This window comes from Protopterus annectens, chromosome 1.part1 (assembly GCF_019279795.1).
Source record: "Protopterus annectens isolate FY-2018-M chromosome 1.part1, PAN1.0, whole genome shotgun sequence".
In the NCBI taxonomy this organism is placed as follows: domain Eukaryota; kingdom Metazoa; phylum Chordata; order Ceratodontiformes; family Protopteridae; genus Protopterus; species Protopterus annectens.
Window position 1 is genome coordinate 371506889 of NC_056726.1, and position 22219 is coordinate 371529107.

Below are 22219 nucleotides of genomic sequence, written 5' to 3' on the forward strand. Positions count from 1 at the left end.
AGACTGCCTGATACTGCACAATAACCGGATCGGCCAGGGGTGGTTTTATAAGGAGCTTGTCGTCAAGGACTTTGTAAAACCTACCCAGCCTTTCAGTGGCAGGAGGTTGAGAGTCTGGGTTCCTGGAAACAGAAGTGAAGGCATACAAGAAAGCTGGGAGGATGGGAGGGATGGCTGAAGGTGAAGGGGAGTAGAGCTGTAGAAGCATCTCTTCTGGGTTTCACAGACTAACTTATCCCACTTGAAATACACTCATTTTTGAAATAGTCTCCACAAATGATAAGTTCTCAGGTAGGGAGTCCTTCAATAGAGTCCTCTTCAGGTGAGTAATAGTCTATGGGAGAGGCAATATGAGATGCATAGGAGACAGATTCCTCAGGAGGAGTAACACTGGTCAGGGTCTTCTTGAGTAACTACTTGCTGAGAAGAGGTTAAAGGCAGGGAGGAGGCAGAGGCTGGACTAGGACTCAGCACAGGGATGCTAGTGGGAGTAGGGCCTGTAGGCCTAAGTGCCATAAAGGCTTGCATCAGAGAAAGTGAAAGATTCCTAGTCTGGGGCTGCTTGAGGCATCAGGCTCAAGTATTTTTTCAGTTTCCTTTTAGTAGGAGTGAGTATCCGGGTAGGGAAGGAAACAGAGGCCTGCGCTGGAGTAGAAGTTTCGGCTGGCTGGTCAAGCAATGGTTCCCCCTTGGTTATGGCAGACATCTGTATCAACTTCACTGACGTGCCTTTCGTGGCTGACATGGCATCTTCTAGAGGAAAGTACAGTTTTGTACCTACCATAAATGTAGATGTTCGAGGATCCACATTGCTGCAGTCCTAACTATAGGGTAGTCCGCTGTCCAGTCGGCCTGAATACCAAAGTAGCTGTCACGGGGCGGCGCATTAGAAGCGTCCCAATGCGCCAGGGTACTAATGCGCATGACCGACGTCATATCCTCAGTCTTTTCTTGCCCCAGATGTCAGAAGACCCTAAAAAGACAAGGCCAAAACCAAAAACACCAAACATACCTGCACCAAAAATATATACAATATATACAAAGGTACCAGAATATAATCTCACCTACACAACCACCCCTAAACACAGAGGGGAAGGAGGTTGGACTGCAGCAATGTGGATCCTCGAACATCTACATTTATGGTAGGTACAAAACTGTACTATGTTCTTCATTCCACATTGCTGCAGTCCTAACTATTGGGTAGAATCCCAAAGCAGAGGTAAGGGAGGCTGGCAAATCATAAGGAAGCAGGAGCTGATAACATGCCTTGCAAAATAGCTGTGGCAAAACCAGCCCTAGACTTAGAGTAGAGAGGAAGGTGGTAATGCTTAGAGAAAGTATGCACTGAACTCCAAGTAGCTGCCTCCAAAATATCCTTAGTTGCCACCCCCCTTAGAAATGCTGTTGAAGTGGCAGTAGCCCTAGTGGAATGAGGCCTAATCCCAGCTGGAATCTCCTTGCCATGATGGGAATAACAAAATGCAATGCAAAACCCAATCCACCTAGAAATAGTTTGTTTTGACACAGGCTTGCCCTGCGAACTCAAAGCAAAAGAAACAAACAACTGCTGAGACTGCCTAAAATCCTTAGTCCTGCTTAAATAACGCAATTGCCTGTGTACATCTAAAGTGTGCAAAATCTTTTCCCCTTTATTTTGGGGATCTGCATAAAAAGTAGGCAAATGAATAGTTTGGTTTAAAGCCACACTAGAAACCACCTTAGGCATAAAGGAAGGATTAGTACGTAATGATACCCTATCCTTATGAAAATCAAAAGGCTCAACCGCCATAAGGGCCTGCAACTCAGAAACCCTTCTAGCAGAAGTAATGGCCAACAAAAAAACAGTCTTCCATGACAAGTATTTCAGTTCAGCAGTAGAGGCTCAAAAGGTTGTAGAGTAAGTTTCTCAAACACAAAATTGAGGTCCCAAGCAGGAGTAGGAGCTCTCATGGGGGTCTTATATTCTTTGCCCCTCTAAGAAATTGCTTGAACAAAGGATGTGAAAACAATGGTGGGTCACAATCATAGTGAGCTGAAATTGCTGCAGCATGAATCTTAATGGAAGAGAAAGACAAACCTTTGTCCAATAACTCAGTAAGATATTGAAGAGCCACACTCAAATTAGGCTCAGAAATCTCCAAATTCTTTGCTGCAGTCCAAAATAAAAATCTCTTCCATTTTTCTGTACACTTTCCTTGTACTAGGTCTTCTGGCTTCCATAATCACATTTAAAACTTGAGGAAGCTGAGACCTGCTGTCTTTCAAAACAGAATATGCCAGGCTGTTAGATGGAGAGTGAAGCTTGACATTGAGCAGACGACCGTCCCTCTGAGACAACAGGTGTGGAATCAAGGGTAAAGGCCATGGAGGCTTCCTTACCAGACTCCTCAGTAATGGGTACCAGTGCTGCCGAGGCCAATCTGGAGCTATCAAAATCATCCTTGGCTTGTCTTGTCTGACCTTTAGAAGCACCTTTGGGAGAAGAGGCAGAGGTGGAAAAGCATACACATGAAGATTTTTCCAACTGAAAGAAAGAGCATCCACTTTCCAAGCTGTGTGATTAAATCCCTTCGTGCAAAACTTTGGCAGCTGGTGGTTTATTGGAGAAGAGAACAGATCTATGTCTGGAGTTCCCCATGACACTGTCAATTTTTGAAATACATGAAGATCCAGTTTCCACTCGTGGGGATCCATGATTTGTCTGCTTAACACATCTGCTAAGGAGTTCTGTGCTCCCGGCAGAAACCTTGCCTGAAGAGTTAGTTGCAAGCTGAGCGCAGTCTCCCATAAAATCATTGCTTGTCTGCACAATGGGTAAGAATGTGTTCCCCCTTGTTTGTTGATGTACCACATGACAGTTGTGTTGTCTGTTAGAATCAACACCTGCCCTGGAAGAAGTAACTCCTTGAAAGCCATTAATGCAAACTGGACTGCTAACATCTCTTTCATGTTGATATGTAGATGCTGTAGTCTGGCAGGCCACTTGTCTTGTATCCACTTTCCATTTAGATGAGCTCCCAAGCAATGTCTGAGGCATCTGTCGTTAGAATCTGACTTGCCTCTGGCCGGGTCACAGAGAGTCCCTTGTTTAGGTGACATTCCTGAGCCCACCACAAAAATTCCTTTTGAATGCAAGGTATTATTTGAATGACAGTGTCCAAATCCTGGCAGTGCTGTGTCCACAGATTTTTGAGATACCATTGTAGCTTCCTCATATGCAGTTTGGCATTGGGAAGCACCAGAATACAAGATGCCATGAACCCTAAGGCTTGAAGGACTGTCCTTGCAGTCAGCCCGGACTGAAGAGATAGCTGATGGAAGTAACTGGAAAGATTCTTTTGTTTGTCCGGGGTTAAAAAGGCCATCTGGGCTGCTGCATTCAGTCTCACACCCAGAAAGCACATGTCTTGAGAGGGTACTAGACTGGACTTTATTCACAGAATACCCTAGGCATCTTAGCACTGCTATGACATATTCCAAATGCTGTAGAAGGTCTTCCTTTTCTTGAGCCAGAATCAGGCAGTCGTCCAAGTAAGGATAGATTTGAATTCCTTTCAGCCTGAAGTAAGCTATCACTGGAGCCAGAACCTTTGTGAATACTCTGGGCAGTAGATAAGCCAAAGGGCAATGCAGAGAACTGATAATGAGAATTTCCAGCTAAAACGCAGATACTTCCTGCAACTTAGTCTTATTGGCACATGAAGGTAAGCTTCCTTGAGATCTAAAGTTACCATCCAGTGATCTTTGCCCAGCAGAGGTAAAAGCTGTTGTAACGTCAACATTTTGAACTTGGGAATGTCCAGATAAGTGTTGAGGATAGATAAATCCAAAATTGGTCTCCACGTGTTCCCCTTCTTTGGTACTAGGAACAGGCGAGAATAAAATCCTAGGCCCCTTTCTGGCACAGGAACTGACTGAATGGCCCCTATTTGGAGCAACAGAGAAATTTGCTTGTGAGCCTCTGTTCTTTGTAGAGGAGGAATGTCTGGCATGCCTTTGAAAGGAGGCAAGGTATGGAAATAAAACCTGTAACCGTGGTGAATGATATCCAGAACCCATCTGTCTTGGGTAATTAAATCCCAATTTTCTTTGAAAAGAGACAGCCTTCCTCCCAAAGGTGCTGCCAGGCGAGAATGTACTGGCAGCTGAAAAGGCAGGTCATTGGGTCTGCTTACGAAAGGACTGACCCCTGCCCTCACCAGAAGTCTGAGCAGGTGAACTCCTGTCCTAGGCCTAAAAGAACCTTGAGCTCTGCTTCTACCACGTCTAGACCTACCCCTAGACTGGGAATCATAAGCAGGATAAGTCCACCCCTTAGTAGGCCAATTTCTACTAAACTTGGAGGCTGCACCTGCAAAAAATCCTTAACAGTTTGCATAGACTTAGCCTTGTCCTCCATTTTCTTTAAAACTGCTTCCACAGGCGAACCAAACACATCAGACTGTAAAGGAGCATCCAAAATCCTTGTCTTAACATGCTCAGCTAAGTTCTGATCCCTCAACCAGGCGTGCCTACGAAGAACAGAACCAGTGGCAGCCACCCTCAAGGAGGCCTGCACAGCATCAAAACCACACTGCAAGGAATGCTTACCCACCTGTTCAGAAACATGAACTAAATCCTGCAACTCTTTACACTCAATACCTTGAGCCAGAGCATCCACCTTAGACTTCAATTGTGAAAGGAGATAATAATTCTGATATTTTACCATATGAAACTGACAATTCAACGCCCTCATGGCTAAAGTGGAAGAAGTATACACTTTCTTTCCCCATCTATCCAAAGCCCTTGCCTCTTTATCAGGAGGAACAGGATTTTTAACCACAGAAGCCTTCACACCTTTAGGCCCCTGAGAGACAGTTTCTGGGTCTGCCCTAGGACTCTTAAAAAGATACTTATGGGCTTCAGGCACCCTATAGTACCTATCCGGTTTAACTGGGGCAGGAGGCAAAGAGTCAGGATTCAGGGAAGCCTCTGCAAAAACATCTTCTACCAAAAAACATCTTCTACCACATTCAGAACAGGAGGTATAGCTAAAGGCCTATGCTGGGGTAAAAACAAGAATTCTCTAAGCCTCTTCCTGGAATCAGAGAAATCTTGACCTTCCCATTTAAAATGCTCCCTCATGGAATGCAGAGTCTCTGAAAAAGAAAAATCCTCACGAGGCGAAGCTGAAGGAGTAGAATCATCCACATCAGAATCAGAATAAGGAGGATACTCCTGCAAGTCTTCAGAAGACTCAGAAGCCTCGAACATTGCTCAAAACTCTCAAACTCAGGTTCCACCCTAGGCCTCTTATCAGGAGGGGGCATAGAACCTCTAATCATTGGAATCAAATCCTCTGCCATTTTTAGCATATGCTTCTTAGGCAAAGACCCTGAAACACTCGGAGAAACCCCCACTGAAGCTAAAGTAGGCCTGCCTCTTAAAGAAGCCTTAGAAACAGAAGGCGAGGCCCTAACCACCTTAGGAAGAGAGGGAAGAACAGCCACCTGAGAAGCCCCTTCAGCCTGGCCTACTTCCTGAGAGGATACATCCTGTAACAGTAAAGTTTCTCCCTGAGACTCAAAGAAACTCCTGGCAGAACCTCCGGCTCCACTGAGCCTTCTAAAGAACCGACGTCCGGGACTGTCGGTTCTTCCACTCTAGGCTTCCCTGCTTTGTCCTTGCGCTTTTGGCTGAAGCGGGCGGAGCATCCGACGGCATTTTATAATTACAACGCTTCCCAAACACTAACCTGGCACAGTCTAACCTTCTCTTAATAGTGCGTTTGTTAAATCTAGCACAAGAGCGGCATCCAACAACGTCGTGCTCAGGCCCTAAACAAGGTATACACAAAGTATGGTAATCCCTATGAGGTATCTGTTTCCCACAAGAAATACAGTTATTCACTTTTTCTGACATCCGGTTAAATACTGAGGCAAGAAAAACCAAAATATTCCCCAACGGGTACTTAGCCAACTTTGATTCGGTCTGAAACTCTGACTTCAGAAACTTTCAGAACGCCAACCTGCACTCGCAAAAACTGCTTCTGCATCGGACCATGCGGCAAAAAAGACTGAGGATATGACGTCGGTCATGCGCATAGTACCGCCATATACTTTGGTATTCGGGCCGACTGGACAGCGGACTACCCTATAGTTAGGACTGCAGCAATGTGGAATGAAGAACATCCATCAGAACCAGAATAATCGGGTGTCCCTCAGCCCCTAAAATGGTAGTCGGTGGAACATTCGAAGGCGGAGTGGCATCTGGAGAAGACCTGCAAACCTTTGCCTTCTGAGGTTGTTCAGCTTGAGTGGCCAACTCGGGATCCATCCCTAAAGCGCGAGGCATTTAAGCCTTTGGTTTTCTAAAAAGAAATCGGCCCGACAGCTGCGCAAGGTCTTAGGTACAAAGGTTTAGCAAATAGAGCAGGCTTTATGATTGTGCTCTTTGCCTAAGCAAAAAAGACACAGTGGAGTCTTTGTGCAGAATCTGGCACCCGCAACTACATTTATTCTCTCAGACATTGGCTAATGAAAACAACTACAACCACCAAGCTAAAGCTTAAGTCACTCAGAAAAAGGCAAACCCCAACAGGGTACTTGTCTTTTAGAAGTCTTCAGACGTAGGAGTGAAGCAGTCAAAGCTGCCTGAGGCTGAAGAGTTCTGAGGTCTGTGCGTGCCAATGTCATATTTATACTCCATGGTTTCTGGCCCTGTAACATTCTATGCACCTACAGCAGTCATGCTTAAGCTTTTGTATAGGAGCAGACGTCGGGACTCCTGAGGGCTGGAAATCCAACAGTATGAATACTGCAACATGGGAATAACATCAGTACACTGACTGTTAGCAGGTGACCTGTATCTAGCATATAAGGCATCCTCCAACCTATTACTGATAAATTAAAGCACATCAGCAAGTCAAATGCATCAGAAATACCAAGTCTAGAGATCTAAACCTCTTCTGGATCATCAAAAGAATGGTTTGGAGGAACAAACATATTTCAGAGGATACCACTGCTGTGGAATAGACTCCCAATCCACACAAAAACAGTTCTTCCTTGTCCATTTTCAACAGCAACATAGACCTATAGATGGAAAAATGGAATTTACCCCCAGGACTACCCCTATGCTACTAATAGACAGAGGCAACTCCTAATTGCTTAATCTAATGCATGGGTCCTCAAATTATCTATGGCATGATCCCATAGATCATTAAGGGTAATATACAATTAGTGACCATGGGATGGGTTAAGGCCAATCTATAACCACCAAATGGGACATTTTGACCACAAAAAGGAACGTGCCAAGGCTTAAAATGGCCCAAAAAGGCAACTAGTCTAGTACACACCTATGAACCTGAACCTAATAAAATAAGCCATCTCTGATCCTTAAGAAGCCTGTCATCTTTTGGATGAAATCACACCAACCACTCAATGTATTCCCATCGGTAAAAAGTAGCGCCACCATGTACTAACTTGTTTATCTACATTACTTGCCAGGGTAATGCTATACATGGTTTAAAATGTACCTAAAGTCTGACATGCATAATAAAGTGCCACAATGGCACATGGCAATGTAAACAACCCATTCTGATTTACAATCAATGTTTCTAATATAAAAAACGTTAATGGTACTTGCAGAAAAGCAGTTTTGTGCCAAAATCAATTCAAAATACCAGCACCTTTCACATGATATACCACCTGATTCCCTGCCAATATTTTTTTATGGGCCCATGCCATCCTCTCAAAACAGAAACGTGTATTTTTACCCCTTGTATAAATTTTATACCTCCACAAAAGACTCTTAAATTCCCCTCTTTGGTGACAGCTTAGAATGCTGTCCTTTACTTCCATCTTAAACACCCCTTCCAGCTTTACTAATAGTTGTACCACTGTCTAGCTATTAAAGATAATTAAAATCTTTCAACCTCTTTCATATCCATCCCGTGCACTACAAATGTTTAGCATAACAGATTTAGGTACATTATCCAATACTTAGAGTGGTAAATTCCAGCAAATAGCAAGGCGTTATGAGCAAAGGGTTTATGATATATCCCACTTTCTAGTCTTAATTCATCCTTCCATACCTTTACATCCCAGGAATTTCTATTGGTAGGACTAATCATACTGTAAAACTCATACCATATAGACGGATTCAATACCTTAACCATTTCAGATTTTCCTCCTCCTTGCTAAACTAATCATCCAATAAAATGTTTCTACAACCCCATTTTAAGGAAGGATTGACTCTCAATCATAATACAAATGTCATCCAACAATCCCATAAAGATTACAGCATATATGGGTGGAAAAGTTGCACCCACTACTCTTAACTCATTTGTAAGAGAAGATTTTTCACCATAATGGAAATTATTAGTGGCAATGTGGGAATAGATCTTAACCAAGAAATAATTACATTCCCCAGAAAATATTTGTAACTTATCCAAAAACACCTTCCTGCTCATGGAGTTTTGCCTGTATGTAACCCCTGCACTTTGAATGTACACATCAGTGACAGAAAGGGCAAAGATGCAGCCTAAAACATTAACTCCATAGTGTCTTTTTAAAATGTACTGCAACATGGAAGGTCTGGATTCATGCATTTCTTTACAAATGCAGAAAGGGGTTCAATTAAAAGGAACCCCCACCTGAAACTGTAGGTCTGCCTGGAGGAGGCACAGTTCCTTTATGTATTTTGGGTGCACACAATGACTGGCATTGGATTTCCAACCTTTAAATGCTGTGAAAGCTGCCCATTGATTAATCCTTTTCCCTGTGCATAATCTAAAAACCGATCATCCCTGTTGGTAAAATTTATCCACGTTTCCCCACTTTGCCTTCATTAGACCAGACAACTACTGCCCCACCCTTCTCAGCTGTAGTAATTACAAGCAGTTTATTCTGGCTTAGCTGTATTAAGGCTCTTTCCCAAACTATGTTGTGACCATAATTTAATAGTTAATTTTGCTTTGTTATATTCATTCAAAATTGCCCTTCCAAAATTTGACTTCTGGATGGTTGGTGGGGGTAAAACGTAAACGAAGGAAACTACAACACTTGGATGCGTGGGCATACCAATTTTAAATTCAGTACTCTACTAAATTAAATTACTGGCCACCTGAAAATGGGAAAGTGTGACAAAACATAACCCAAACTTTTATTTAGTACAGATTAATCAGGTAAAACTTTGTTAAACAATTTCAGTCTGTGTACTTTGATTTCACTTGTGCCAACAACGTGCACATTACTGGCATGTTTTCTGCCTCCACATTTACATTTATATCCCCTAGTGAAAATTAGTCTTGTTACACTTTCTCTTGCTCAAAGCATGGAATTCAGTTATTTTTGGCACAGTATCTGTACTTGTACAAAAGGAGGGGGTGTATCCATATTCATAAAGGATACCCACACCTCCAGGTTGGTGGCAACGCACGAAGCTTCGGAAACCATCCAGGTGCAACTAACCATAGGCAAAACTGCTCTACAAATTGTAGCATGCTACAGGCCACCCTCTCAAACTCAGGAACCCCACACAGCCTTCCTGAAGACACTGGAGGGTATAAATGTATCTCCAAACACCATCATATTGGGTGACTTCAACTACCCGAATATAGACTGGGAACATTACTCAAGCCCTAACTTTCTAGCCCAACGGTTCCTGGAGTTCATAAATTCAAATGCCATGGAACAGCTAGTCACTGTTCCCACGAGAGGAGAAAATATACTAGATCTCATTGTCACAAACATGGGGACAAAATGCTCCACACGGATGTATATCCCTCATTGGTGAGATCTGATCATAAACTAATCTCACTGGAAATCCACATCCCGCCCCACCCCAAACAAAAAGACCATAGTGAAGAACTTCTCTAAAGCAAACTTCACACTACTCAAGACTGGTGTGGTATCCTTCAAGGCCCCTGAGCCAGAGGAAACCACAACCCAAGCTGCGGAAGCCCTTACAAATGCCTTCTATGAACACCTCCAGGACTGCATGGATCAGGCAATCCCAAATAAAACCAAGACTCTTTCCACAAAGGGCAAACGTCCAGTCTGGTGGACCCCAGCCATTAACAAACTTTACAATAAGAGGAGAAAGCTATTACATGATAGAACAAAATCCATAAAAGGGAAGTCACCCCTGATCATTATCAGTAAAAAAATACGAGCACTCAAAATCAACTAAGGCCAATTTTGAGAGAAAAATTGCCATGGATTCAGAGGACAATCTTCAGCTATGTTAGGAACCTGGGTGTAAACTCCCAGATATGCTCAGAATTAGTCCAAAATGATACAAAAATCACTGAACCCACAGACATTGCCAACATACTGGCAGACAGGTTCAGTGCAAACTTCACCCCCCTCTCCCCCCCAAAGGAGAGATAACTATCCCAGCCGAGTGTAGCCTCCCGGACATCTCAAATGCGCAGGTGAAAGCTGCTCTCTCTAAAGCTAAAAACACAGCATCAATGGGACCGGATGGTGTCCCCGGCTGTGTGCTACATGAGCTAAATGAGGAATTAAACCCGCACATAAGGCAGCTGTTTAATCTCAGCCTTACCACAGGATACGTGCCCAAGGAGTGGCATACGGCAACTGTGGTCCCACTCCACAAAGGCGGCGCCTCACGGACCCTGGTAATTACAGCCCCATAAGCTTAACAAGTCTAGTCTGCAAAGCTATGGAGAGGATCATAATGGAGCTCATAAACAAAGATATAGGGGACTTGCAGACATTGGACCCGACCCAGTTTGGCTTTGTCAAGGGAAGATCATGCCTTTTGAACTTGGTCGACTTCTTGAAACAGTCACCAAGGCCATTGATGAGGAAGGCAGTCCATACAGCCTACCTTGACCTTGCAAAGGCTTTCGACACAATACCCCACTGGTATTGTAGAAAAACTTACCAGCTTAAATGTAAACCCATATGTCACAAGATGGGTTGCAAACTGGCTTAAGGACAGAACCCACAGGGTTAGAGTTGCTGGCGCTGTGTCAGACTCCAAGCCGGTCACAAGTGGTGTCCCACAGGGCTCGGTCCTTGGCCCCTATTGTTTGGCATCTACTTCTCAGAAGTACAGGTCAACATGGGAGGACTTTGGCTGACAAAGTTTGCAGACGACTGCAAACTGGGCCATAGTGGAAAGTGCATCGGACACGGATATCCTTCAGAAGGGACTCACGGAAACAGATAGCTGGTGCCAGAGCCATGGCCTGAAGTTAAACGCCAAAAAATGTATAGTCATACCCTTCGGGAAAAACAAGGTAACCCCAAGCTACCATATAGGTGGCAATCCACTAAGCACAGAAGAGGTTATCAGGGATCTGGGGACCCAGGTTGACAGTGGCCTTTCTTTTGACACTCACATTGCTAAAGTGGTTAGAAAGACCTTCTACATTGCCCACCTGATCATGAAGGGATTCACATCCAGATCTAGTGAGGTCATTGTTCCCCTGTACTCTTCACTTATCAGACCAATGATAGAGTACAATGCCCCATTCGGGATGTATCTCACCCGACATCTGCAGCAAAGGGAGAGACCCCAAAAGTTCCTCACCAAAAGGATAAAGGGACTCCAAAATCTGTCATATGCTGCCAGATTGAAGAAACTCCAGCTCTATTCAGTCGCATACCGTCTGCTCAGAGGTGACATGTGCCTGACATACAAGGCCATGTCCAACCCGGAATTAATGGACATGCTCCACCCCAAAAAATCCAAATCCACCAAAACCACTAGAGCAAGCGACTTAAACCTTAGCACGGATATAAATAGGACGTGCTGGAGGGATAGATTTATCACTCAGACTCCCTATGCTGTGGAATAAAATCCCAGTCCATGTGAGGTAGAGCACCTCGCTGACTCTGTTCAAGAGAAATCTAGACCTGTGGATGGGAGATCGTAGGTTTACCCCGGGAATCATATCTGTGTCACTGCTGGACAGAGGCACAACAAACTAATGGGCACAGTATTTTTTCATATAAGGGGTGGCGTAAGCCACAAAAATTTGGGCTAGGCTTATAAATGCCTTAGGGCAGATAGCCTAGTATAAACCTATGAACCTATGAACTTGAAGTTTCCATGGTAGAATCCTAGTTAATTCAAAACTACCTCAGATAGACTCAACTCTCCCCTTCTCTCTAGCCTGTTGACTGCCTGAGCACCTTTAATTTACATTCCTTTTCCGTGTTTTTCCAGGTAAATGCAACATTCTTTCCCCAATAAACAAAGTCTTGTTTAGTTTGACACTTTCGACTTGTTGAATCTCCTTTCTATACTTAATTCATTATACTTTGCTGAGGCAGAAAAACTATGTATCTGACTGCATGTAGTTTCAACATTCTTATTTGGTTCAAGCATGTTCTGTTCCTAGTATTTTATTTTACTTTAGATATCCTTTTAAAGTTTAAGATGCCAAAAAGTTGTGCTCTTTTTTAATGTTACTGGTCAGTATATGAAAAGTGGTTTCAGCAATACATTGAAATGCACCTTTACCAGGTACTTCATGTTTCACAAATTCTTTTTTTTTTTTGATAAACAGCATTTAAAGGTTGAAACTGACACCACAGCTACTCTATCTGCTCCAAAACATGCATAAGGAATTATCCCTCCCCAGGCAGACCTATAGTTTAATGCAGGGATTCCTTAACTGAACTTAGAAAAATATATGAAGCCAGTCCTTCCCATATTGCATTAAAATTTAAAATAAAAGTTTTGCAATGTTTTAGAAAGGACAAAGATACATACACACCCTTTGGTAAGGGTGTGTATTACATGTGCAGGAGTTGTACACCAGCATACCCAATAAAGAGGGCTTAAGAGTAGCAAGGTATTTTTTAGATAAATAAAATTCTCTTGGCCATATTTGCAGTTATTTCTTACTGGCAATATTGGAATAGGTATTAACCGGCATTTGTAAACATTTTTCGCCATAATAGGAAAAAAGTGGTAAAGCAATGGGTGCAACTTTTGCACGTAGACATGCTACCTTCATGGGATTATTGAAAGAAAGTTCTAGGCTTTACATTATGGTTATGGAAATATTTTTGGGATAATTTAGAAAGGAACAGAAGAATTAGGATATTATGGTAAAGATATTTAATCAACCTGTATAGTTGAAGTTTTACAATATGTAGTTCTACAGATATAGATTTCCTAGATGTACAGGCATGGAAGGATGAATTAGGAGAATATAAACTGACAACTCCTGACAAAAAATGCCATCCTGTATGTATATACATGCACGCACACATACACATCTGTATACACACATTATATATATATATATATATATATATATATATACATACACACACACATATATATATATATATATATATATATATATATATATATACACATATACATATACATATACACACACACAGACATATGCATACACATGTATACACACTGACAATACATCTAAATATCAATTTATCAGGCTAAAAAGAATTTATACTACAAAGGATGGAAAGAAGACTGAAATTTTAAATTTCTTTAAAAGCTAGACAGTACAGTGATACAATTACGAAAGCTGGAAGGGAAGTTCAGAACATTAAGTAAGGAGAGCATTCTAAGCTATCCTCAGAGAAGGGAGTGGAGTCTAAATGTAGGTTTACTACTACTTACTGCACTAACAGCAAACGCATTAAATCAGTTTTGGATAAAATTGCAAAAACAAATCTAGATAAAATGAAACCATTTTTTATTTTACATTTGTTTACCGGAGTGGTCTGACTGGGACAGTGCCCATTTTCAGCGGAGGCCCGGGAGAAAAGCTCCAGTCTAAGCTTAAATACAAAGTCATCACATCAAGTAATCTAAATTATAGACAACATATTTACAGGATAAAAATTTAAAAACAAAAATATACACATCAAACAGAATACTTTAAACGTTTGAATATAGACAAAAATATGGTTGAATTTAGACAAAAATATGGTTGAATTTATATATGTGGAGGAACATAACATTAGTTAGGAAATTAAGTAGAGAGAATAACAGGCAAAGTAGTGCAGTCAGTAATACTTCCATGGTGAGAATTGCAGCTAGGAATGTAACTACTTAAGTAGTGTTATTACAAGGAATATGTTAACAGCGTTAGCACGTACAGCCAAATTATACAAGTAGTGCCAAGTTAATTAACCTGGAGTTACATGTGCAAAGCCAGGATTCAAATAAGTGTCTTGAGATATTTTGAAATAAGACTGCTTATGGATCTAATACTATGTGGAAGGGTATTCCAATTTTTGGCAACAAAATTAGAGTAAAAAGAGTTACCTGCTGTATTGGACACTTTGGTTACCTGGAGTAAGTTGGTTAGATCGAAGATTATGAATGTTAGAACACAGTTGCAGAAGTTTTAGGGAAAGTATTTTGTCAAGATTGTGCATTATTTTGTGAGCCATTACTAACTGGTGACACTTTATAACAGGAGGTAGCTCCAACCAAGAAAGATTTTTGAGGCATTGACAGTGATGGGTTGAATAGGCATTGACAGTGATGGGTTGAATGTGTGGAATCTGTTGCAAATTTGGCAATCTTACTCTAACAGGATTCTAATTTACCTAGCACTGACTTGAGGTTGATAAGTATGGGGGATGCATGCAAGAGTGAAGAGGGAAGGTAGGTTCTAGCTATGGCTACTCTTGCAGCGTCTTAAGAATTTTTTGTTTCTACACATTGTTCCCATTTTCTTGTGAACCTTTTTGATTGTGTTAGAAATGTGTATGTCACATTTTAGTCGGTCAATTATGATGCCTAATAGTTTAGTTTGGGAATCCGGGAAAATCCTAGAATTACCAGCAGTGACAAATGTTAGCTGGGAGGTTAGTAGGTTTAAATGGATGAAAGATCATAAGTTTAGTTTTATTAGGACTGAGAATGAGTTGTGAGTTTGCTAGCCACATTTCAATATCAGAGAAAGCTGTGACTAAAGTGAGTTATTGTGGATGTTGCATATATGAGGGTTGAATCTGTGTATTGTATGATAGATGCTTGACAGTAGGCAGTATTAAGATAATTTATGAATATGCTGAAGGGCCCCAGGACTGAACTCGGAGGGACTCCCAAGTGTAATAGGAAGGAGTGGGGATAGATCTTGCTTCCATTTCATAGCTTGCTGGCAGCTAGACAGATAACTTTGAAACCAGTTAACAGCATCAGGGTTGATATTAAGATTATTCAGAATGGAAAGTAACTTAGGATAGGAAACCATTGAATGTTTTAGACATGTCCATAAAGACTGAAGACACTATTCTGCCATCATCTCTGAATTTATTTATAGTATTAGTGAAACTTGGAAGAGCAGCAGTGCTAGGACATGGTCAGAATCCATGCTGTGATGAGAGACTATTTAGGTATTTAAATTGTAGGTGGATACATCTTTCCAGAATTTTAGAAAGTGGTGAAAGTATAGCAATGGGCTGGTAGTTTGTTAGTTCTGTTGAATTGCCTCCTCTGTGTAATGGCGTAATATATGCAATTTTCCAAATAGCTGGGACATACTGTTCTGTTATAGAGTGGTTTATAAGTATTGGGCACAGGGAAGGCAAGGACATCTGCTGTTAATTTTAGCTATTCTGCTGGCAAGTTATCTGCAGCCAGTGAAGTGGGTTTCACCTTCAATAGTTTTGCAATAGTTTGTTTTGGGACAGTCTGAAATGAGAATGCATCTACAACATTGCTTGGATTGTTGGGTGTTGGCATTGTGGGAGACTTGTTATTCTGAGTGTTAAACACTCAGTGAAAAAAGTGTTAAATTGTTCAGCAATAGTGTGTGTTATCAGGCAAGTTGGGGGGGGGTACCCGGATGAAATATGCTGTGTTCCAGAATTTTTGTGGATTCATTCTGTATTTCCATTGTAAATTAGAATATTAGTGTTTGCCTAGTTTAATTTGTTTGGCACTGTTTCTAAGTTGCTGGTAAATTAAACGTTTTTTGAGGGATTTATTTTTTGCCCAAGTTTGCCATGCTTTGTCCCTTTGTTTTAAGAGGGTACGAGTCTCATGGGTTAACCATGGTGTGTAGTTGGCTTTGACACGACCTGTTCTTGGAGGTACAAGTCTGTTTAGAATAGTAAGGAAGGTGCCATTGAAGTGTTGCACAGCAGCACATAAGGCCAGTTGCTTAAGACGAGTCCAGTCTATTTTTTCAATATTAAGTAGAATCTGCAAGATAAAATTTTTCTTATTACGAACTTGGAAGTAGATTAGTTTAGTAGGGCTACTGTGATTACTCAGTAAGTAGGTTCCGAAGTGATCACTGGGAGATGCCCTGTTATTTGGTAATTTGGTAATACTGAGGTTTATTAGTTAAGAACCAGTCCAAAATAGACCATCTGTTCTCTTGCCAATTCTAGTTGGGTGAGAAAGGTTTAGGTAGTTATGAGGATTTTCAGAGTTGCATGTCATCCAGTCCGTTAAGGTCTCCTGCAATAATGGTTTCCTGTGATATGGCTTGTGTGACATTTTGGAGAATGACAGACTGTAGTGGAATTGTTTCCTAGAAGGATTTAGACTGTTCTGGTTTAGTTGTAATCTGGTTACGAGTAGCTCTGCATTATTAATGTTAGTAATACTTGTTTACAGGTTGTTAGTGGAGTGTGTTCTTAAAGAGAGTTACTTCCATCAATGCTACAACTTTTTTTGTTTAACGTGCAAGTTGTAGGAGTAAAGATATAGGTGAATGTTTTACTTTTAAAAGTATGGTATGGGATCCAATCCCTAAAACATTAAGAGGAAAGCAGATAGTACATAATATGAAAGACATTAGTATTGTGAATGGATTTTTAGAAGGCAACAGCTTTTCTGCTGCAAATACCAGTAATTTTTTATATTAGAAATATTGACCAATTCAAAATACATGGTTTACACTATGTGCCACTGGTGTGTTTTTATGCATGTCAGGCTTTGTGCACTTTTAAGCAGCTTACAGCATTATACGTCAGAGATCGTGTAAAAGGGATCAAAGTGCAATATATAAACAAAACTCAACGTTAACAAAAACCTAGTCTTACTTTCCCTTAACTCACTTATTTCCATCAATTTTTCTCTGCCTTTTTCTAAATACACCCAAAGCCGGACTTTCTTAATTCGTATTGCAATTCCTGTTTGTATTATGCTAACTTTCCTTTAATTTCTCACCAAACTGATTACAACCTCTCTATTAAATCACCAACTTGCATCTACTCTAGCAAAATGTTTTCATGTGTCTCGTTTGGTATCATTTGAACTTGTTTTCTTTTTTTCTTTTTTTAAAGACTAATTTTTATAGGTTCATAGGTGTTTTTATAGGTTCATAGGTGTTTACTAGGCTAACTACCACAAGGGCCTTTTTAAGCCTAGCCATGCATTCCAAATCTTTGACATATACCCTTTGTAAGTGTAAGCAGGGGTTTGGGAGATGAAACATTTAAACAGTGGCCTGGATGATGAACCATTTACAGGTTGCCTGTGTCCATTACAGACATAGGTGCCAAACCAGGGATGAGATGTTATGCAACACTTTGGAGCTTTGCTCCCCAAGCCTCTTTTGAAAACTCGCTCCTACCCAGTCAGACCTTGGTATCAAATGTCAATAAAATACATGGTGGTGCTAGATATGTATTTATGGCAGTAGATAGAGTGGCTGATGAGATTTCAACCAAAGTCTGTAATAAGGGGTGGAGATGGATTGTTTTATTGGAAGCTTAAATCACTTCACCATTCAGTCCTGGGGGAAATTAACAATTGCAGTTTTCAATTTTTTGTAACAATGCTGATAAGCAATTGAAATGTTTTTGAATTGATTATATAATTTGATTGGTGGAGGGCATGTCACATGGTTTTGATTTGAATACTTAGTTCCTACGGTAAATTATGTTAACAATGAAAGCCAGTAAGGCAAAACCTAGGTCTGCTGTTCAACATCTTTTTTTAGGAACTTTTTTTTTTTTTATTTGGACAGCTGGAGAGCGAGAGATCCATGTATACACAAACCCCTAGGCAGAATCAAGACTAATAACAGGGCCATCTACACAAGATCTGTTACAATGTGTCCTCTAAACTTTACTGTCACAGTGCATCTGTGCTTACTGCCAAAATTCTTTAGTCCACTACACCTGGTCATTTAAACAAGCTATAGTTTTTAACAGCACATTCCTCCAAACCCATGTAAACCCACACCCAAGCTGAATAAAGGCTGCATCTCAAGGTACATTGTTGTCACAGTAACTGCACTTACTGAAATAAGAAGCTTGCAAAGTACTTTCATCATATTTCAAAATATTCTGTACTAGTCTCATACTATTACACCATCACACTTAAAGTGCACAGCTTCTTAACTAGTGTGTGTACATTCAAAACAGCTATGATTACACTTTGCAGGTTTATAGTGAAAGATACACTTACAATATTCTAACTGCTACGATTCAACACTAAAGAAATGTTCACAGAAAAAAACACTTTCAGAACATATGCTTAGCAAATCGTTCCTAAGCCTGTTGGACTTGTTTAAAGTCATGATTCACTAATCCTGTAAAAATGTTACTCTGCTTCACATTCTTAACTTACACATTAGTGATACTAGTAAACAAACATTATTCCAGTTCCTGAAGCCACACACTGCCCATTTTGTCAGCAGGTAAGATGTACATACCCATTTGCTCATCATCTGGGATGCTCATGATCTTCATGGCCTCCATGGTCTCCTGAAATAAATCTTTGTCTTGCTGTCCTGGAATTGTCACGTGGCCATTGGAAAGGAACCGGTACTTGTCATAACCCTCCAAAAGCAGATCAGCTAAAAAATATTTAAAGTTTTACTGCACTTATAATGCAAAGTGCATCTGACAACAATGCAGCAGGTATCCTTAAGTGTACACACAGCATATGACATACCCATTAGCACTAGTCTTGAAAGCTAGAAAACTCTTGCAGTCCACATATTATTCCTTACCCTTCACCCTAGGCAAACCGTTATCTGGAAAATTAGTTTTATTGTGGGGGGTGGGGAAGGTAATCTACTTTCAAAGGTAGCTAAAGAGTTCAAGTGCCTCTCCGGGGGCCTATCATGTAAGTCTAAAATGTAAGGAAAGGAAATCTGTTAAAACATGTTACAAAAACATCAGGTCAGCACAAATACAGACATGCACTTAATGTAAGCATCTACAATCTGACAACATTGCTGCACTGTGAAAACTACTTTTCAGTGCTGAACCATTTTGCACTAGGGCATCTGCTCAACACTAGAAGTGTGTGCAGTGGTGGTGTGTGCATGCATATGTGTTGGATGTGGATATCAAGGCAGTTCCTACATTTGAATCTACTTTGGTTACAGGGATAAAGATCTAGAACATACAATAAGGCAAGGTGAAGCTCAGGTTCACAAAGACCAAGCTCACTTGACTACAAAAATAAAAGTATCCCTGGACAGAGGAGAGAAGGGTGTTACACAAAGCAACTTCACTGGTGACAGACACTGAAAACTAAGCCAGCAAAAAGCAGCTACAAGTTGCACTGTGTAGAACCCACACTGCAAAATATGCTGGAATTTGAAGCAGAAATGAAGTCCAAGTTCAGACCTTGATTCAGCCTCAGCTGGGCTCAACCCACCCCACAGCCAGGGCTGTTAACAGACACTGCTGCATTATAATGATATTGGGGTGAATGCCTCAACTCCCACAACTGCTGCCTTTGGGAGATGCATGCATTCATGCTTCTGCACACATACAACCTCTTATGCAGCACAAAGCTCACCAGAAAATGCACCACTTTTACTGCAGCAAGCCACGTTAACCCTCCCCCACCAGGTGGGTGAGCAAACATCAGTTGCTCACTTTCTTTCTCCCCATGCAGTCCCTCTGGCATCAGTGCTGCTAATCAAACATTAGCAATAATAAAGTCCTTATGGCACACCAGACTGTCACAGGGCCACTTGAAATGGGATTTAAAAATGAGTGGACTGGATGCAGACTGGAACGCCACGTGTGCGCATGACAGAATGCTAAGCAATTCCACAATTTGAGGATGCACTACTTTGTACAGATTTAACAATACCGAAGGTCAGAAGAAATAAGGATAAAAACATTTTCCAACTTGATCATAACCCATTAATTCCAGGAGACCTGGACAACACTGGCATGTGAGGCTTTGAGTTAATCTGGGACTAAATCTTGCAAAGTTGGACTGCATTAAACAGATGCCACCAGAATGCCACTTAAAATGTACTACAAAAAGTGGAAGTTGTGTAGCTTGATGCATGAATCGGATACACGACCATAATTCGAACCTCAACTTTCAAGAAAACTTTCAAGTCCACCACATGGCTCAGCACTGGTTTAATACACTTACACAAACTGGTCAACAATCCCTCTATATGCAGACCAACAACTAAGTGGAACTAAATTTGCATGCATCCAGAACCTATACTTTGTCCCAATTTCGTATTAAACTAAGCAACAATGTACTGTACACCGCACGTTATTTTGCACACACTGGTAAACCAGGCAAGTCTAAACAGCAGTACCCTTCCCAAGCCTAAAAGCAGTACCCTTCCTCAGCAGGGTGTCAATGAGAAACCTACGACACATGCAGAAACACTCAAGAGCATTAACAGCAATTAAATTAACATACTCACTACCACTTAGATCTGTGCAGTCAGTGCAAAGAACCATTCTCTACTTGCAGCCTTGACAGAAAGCAATGGTTTAACAAGTCAATCTATAAAAAGTGGGTTAAACACAGGAGGAAAGAGTAATAGAAATCTTACGGGATAAAAGATGTTACAGGATATTATAATCTCAGTGCAAAAAGTTTACACTAGCATACTGATGCTTACAGTAATGGCAAAGCTGCACTTTCTACACAGTTTCAAGAAAGTAGTATAGTGCTAGTACCCCCCTACTCCCCTCACCCCAAAAACTGACTAGTCTGTACAACACTCCTTTGCCTAGCAATATAACAGCATTGTACGCACTTTTTATAATGGCTGCAAGGGGAGGTTTTTCCATTTAACACCCCCTACCAAAGGACTATGCAGAGGTTAATGATTATGCTCATTTATCCCAAAAGAACTGGACAATTATGGGGATACCCACCCCCTTCCAAACTATATTAAAGGACAGCTCATCTAAGCACAGCTATACTTTATCATGAATAGTAGGGGGTATATGAGATTTTATTCACAAAGCAAAGTCAGCACACTAGCTTTCTTAATCACTGGAAAATAAAATGGTCATCCTACAAGGATTAAATGCTTTCGTTTACACATTACATGGAAAATTAAAATTAAAATGCTGACATCTAGGAATATGCAAGAAACTGATACATTTAGCAACAATATTAGTCACTCTGCCCCATGGTGGTGCACTGTAAAGTTTCATTTGGTAAGACAGAATGGAGTACAATCAAGTAGAGAAAAGTAAAGGGTTGCCCACAATATAATGTGGACAAGAACCATCACCATCATGCAATACTGCTTATAAAAGTCAAACTAACAGTAGTCACTGTTACTTATCCCATACTAAAATACTTACTTTTCAGGTGTTCTCCTGCACCAGAGAGCAAGTAGTAAAATATGTGGAAAGTTCGCTCATCTTTGGCTTGCCGAATGGCTCGAGACTTTTCAAGTAGGTCTAGAATTTTAAGCTTAAGGAGAATTGTACTTTGGACTTTAAACATTCCACAACACTTTAGCAAAGTACCTTCAATATTCCAAGAGATGCAAGGCAGGTGAGACAAGTGACAGTACCACTCTATCGTGGCTGTATGCAGTCTGATCCACAACTTAATCAGCCATAATTTTTACCTTACCTCTCCACCTAGTTATCAACACCCTAAAATGTCCTATGCAGGGAAATATAAATATATATATATATTTTTTTACAATAAGTTGCCCTTGGATACAAATCTTCACACATAAGTGAATCAATTTGGAAAGACAGTAGGACAGTGAACCTAAGATTAGTTCAAAAGACCCCTAAATGGAGACATTTTCAACAGCTGGCAACAGATCACTGGCCCAGTCGAGTGACTATTCCCACGAGTGATCGATACACATACTGAACTGGTATTTTCCTTACCTAATCATAACAGAAGGTAGGTTTAAGATGTGCAGGAGACTGAAAACAACTTCTATTTGGTATGACTTGAGAAAAGCTCAGAGGAAATGTTTTTCTTGGCCAAAAATTGGGTTTTTCACAGAGGAACAGGTTCCTGAATGGAAGTTTCAATAAAAACACAAAGGTGGCTTTGC

At 40.9% G+C, this 22219-nt stretch overlaps 1 protein-coding gene across 1 annotated transcript in view; it reads right to left on the minus strand.

Annotated features, from left to right (window-relative positions):
* Positions 1 to 22219, minus strand: part of MYH9 (myosin heavy chain 9) — a 1134272-nt gene that overhangs the window by 768186 nt on the left and 343867 nt on the right. Inside the window, exons 10-11 of the mRNA XM_044075327.1 lie at positions 21501 to 21599; positions 18623 to 18766 (exon numbers count right to left, since the gene is read on the minus strand). Of these exons, the coding sequence (XP_043931262.1) occupies positions 18623 to 18766; positions 21501 to 21599 (243 nt within the window). The remainder of the gene's footprint in view (positions 1 to 18622; positions 18767 to 21500; positions 21600 to 22219) is intronic.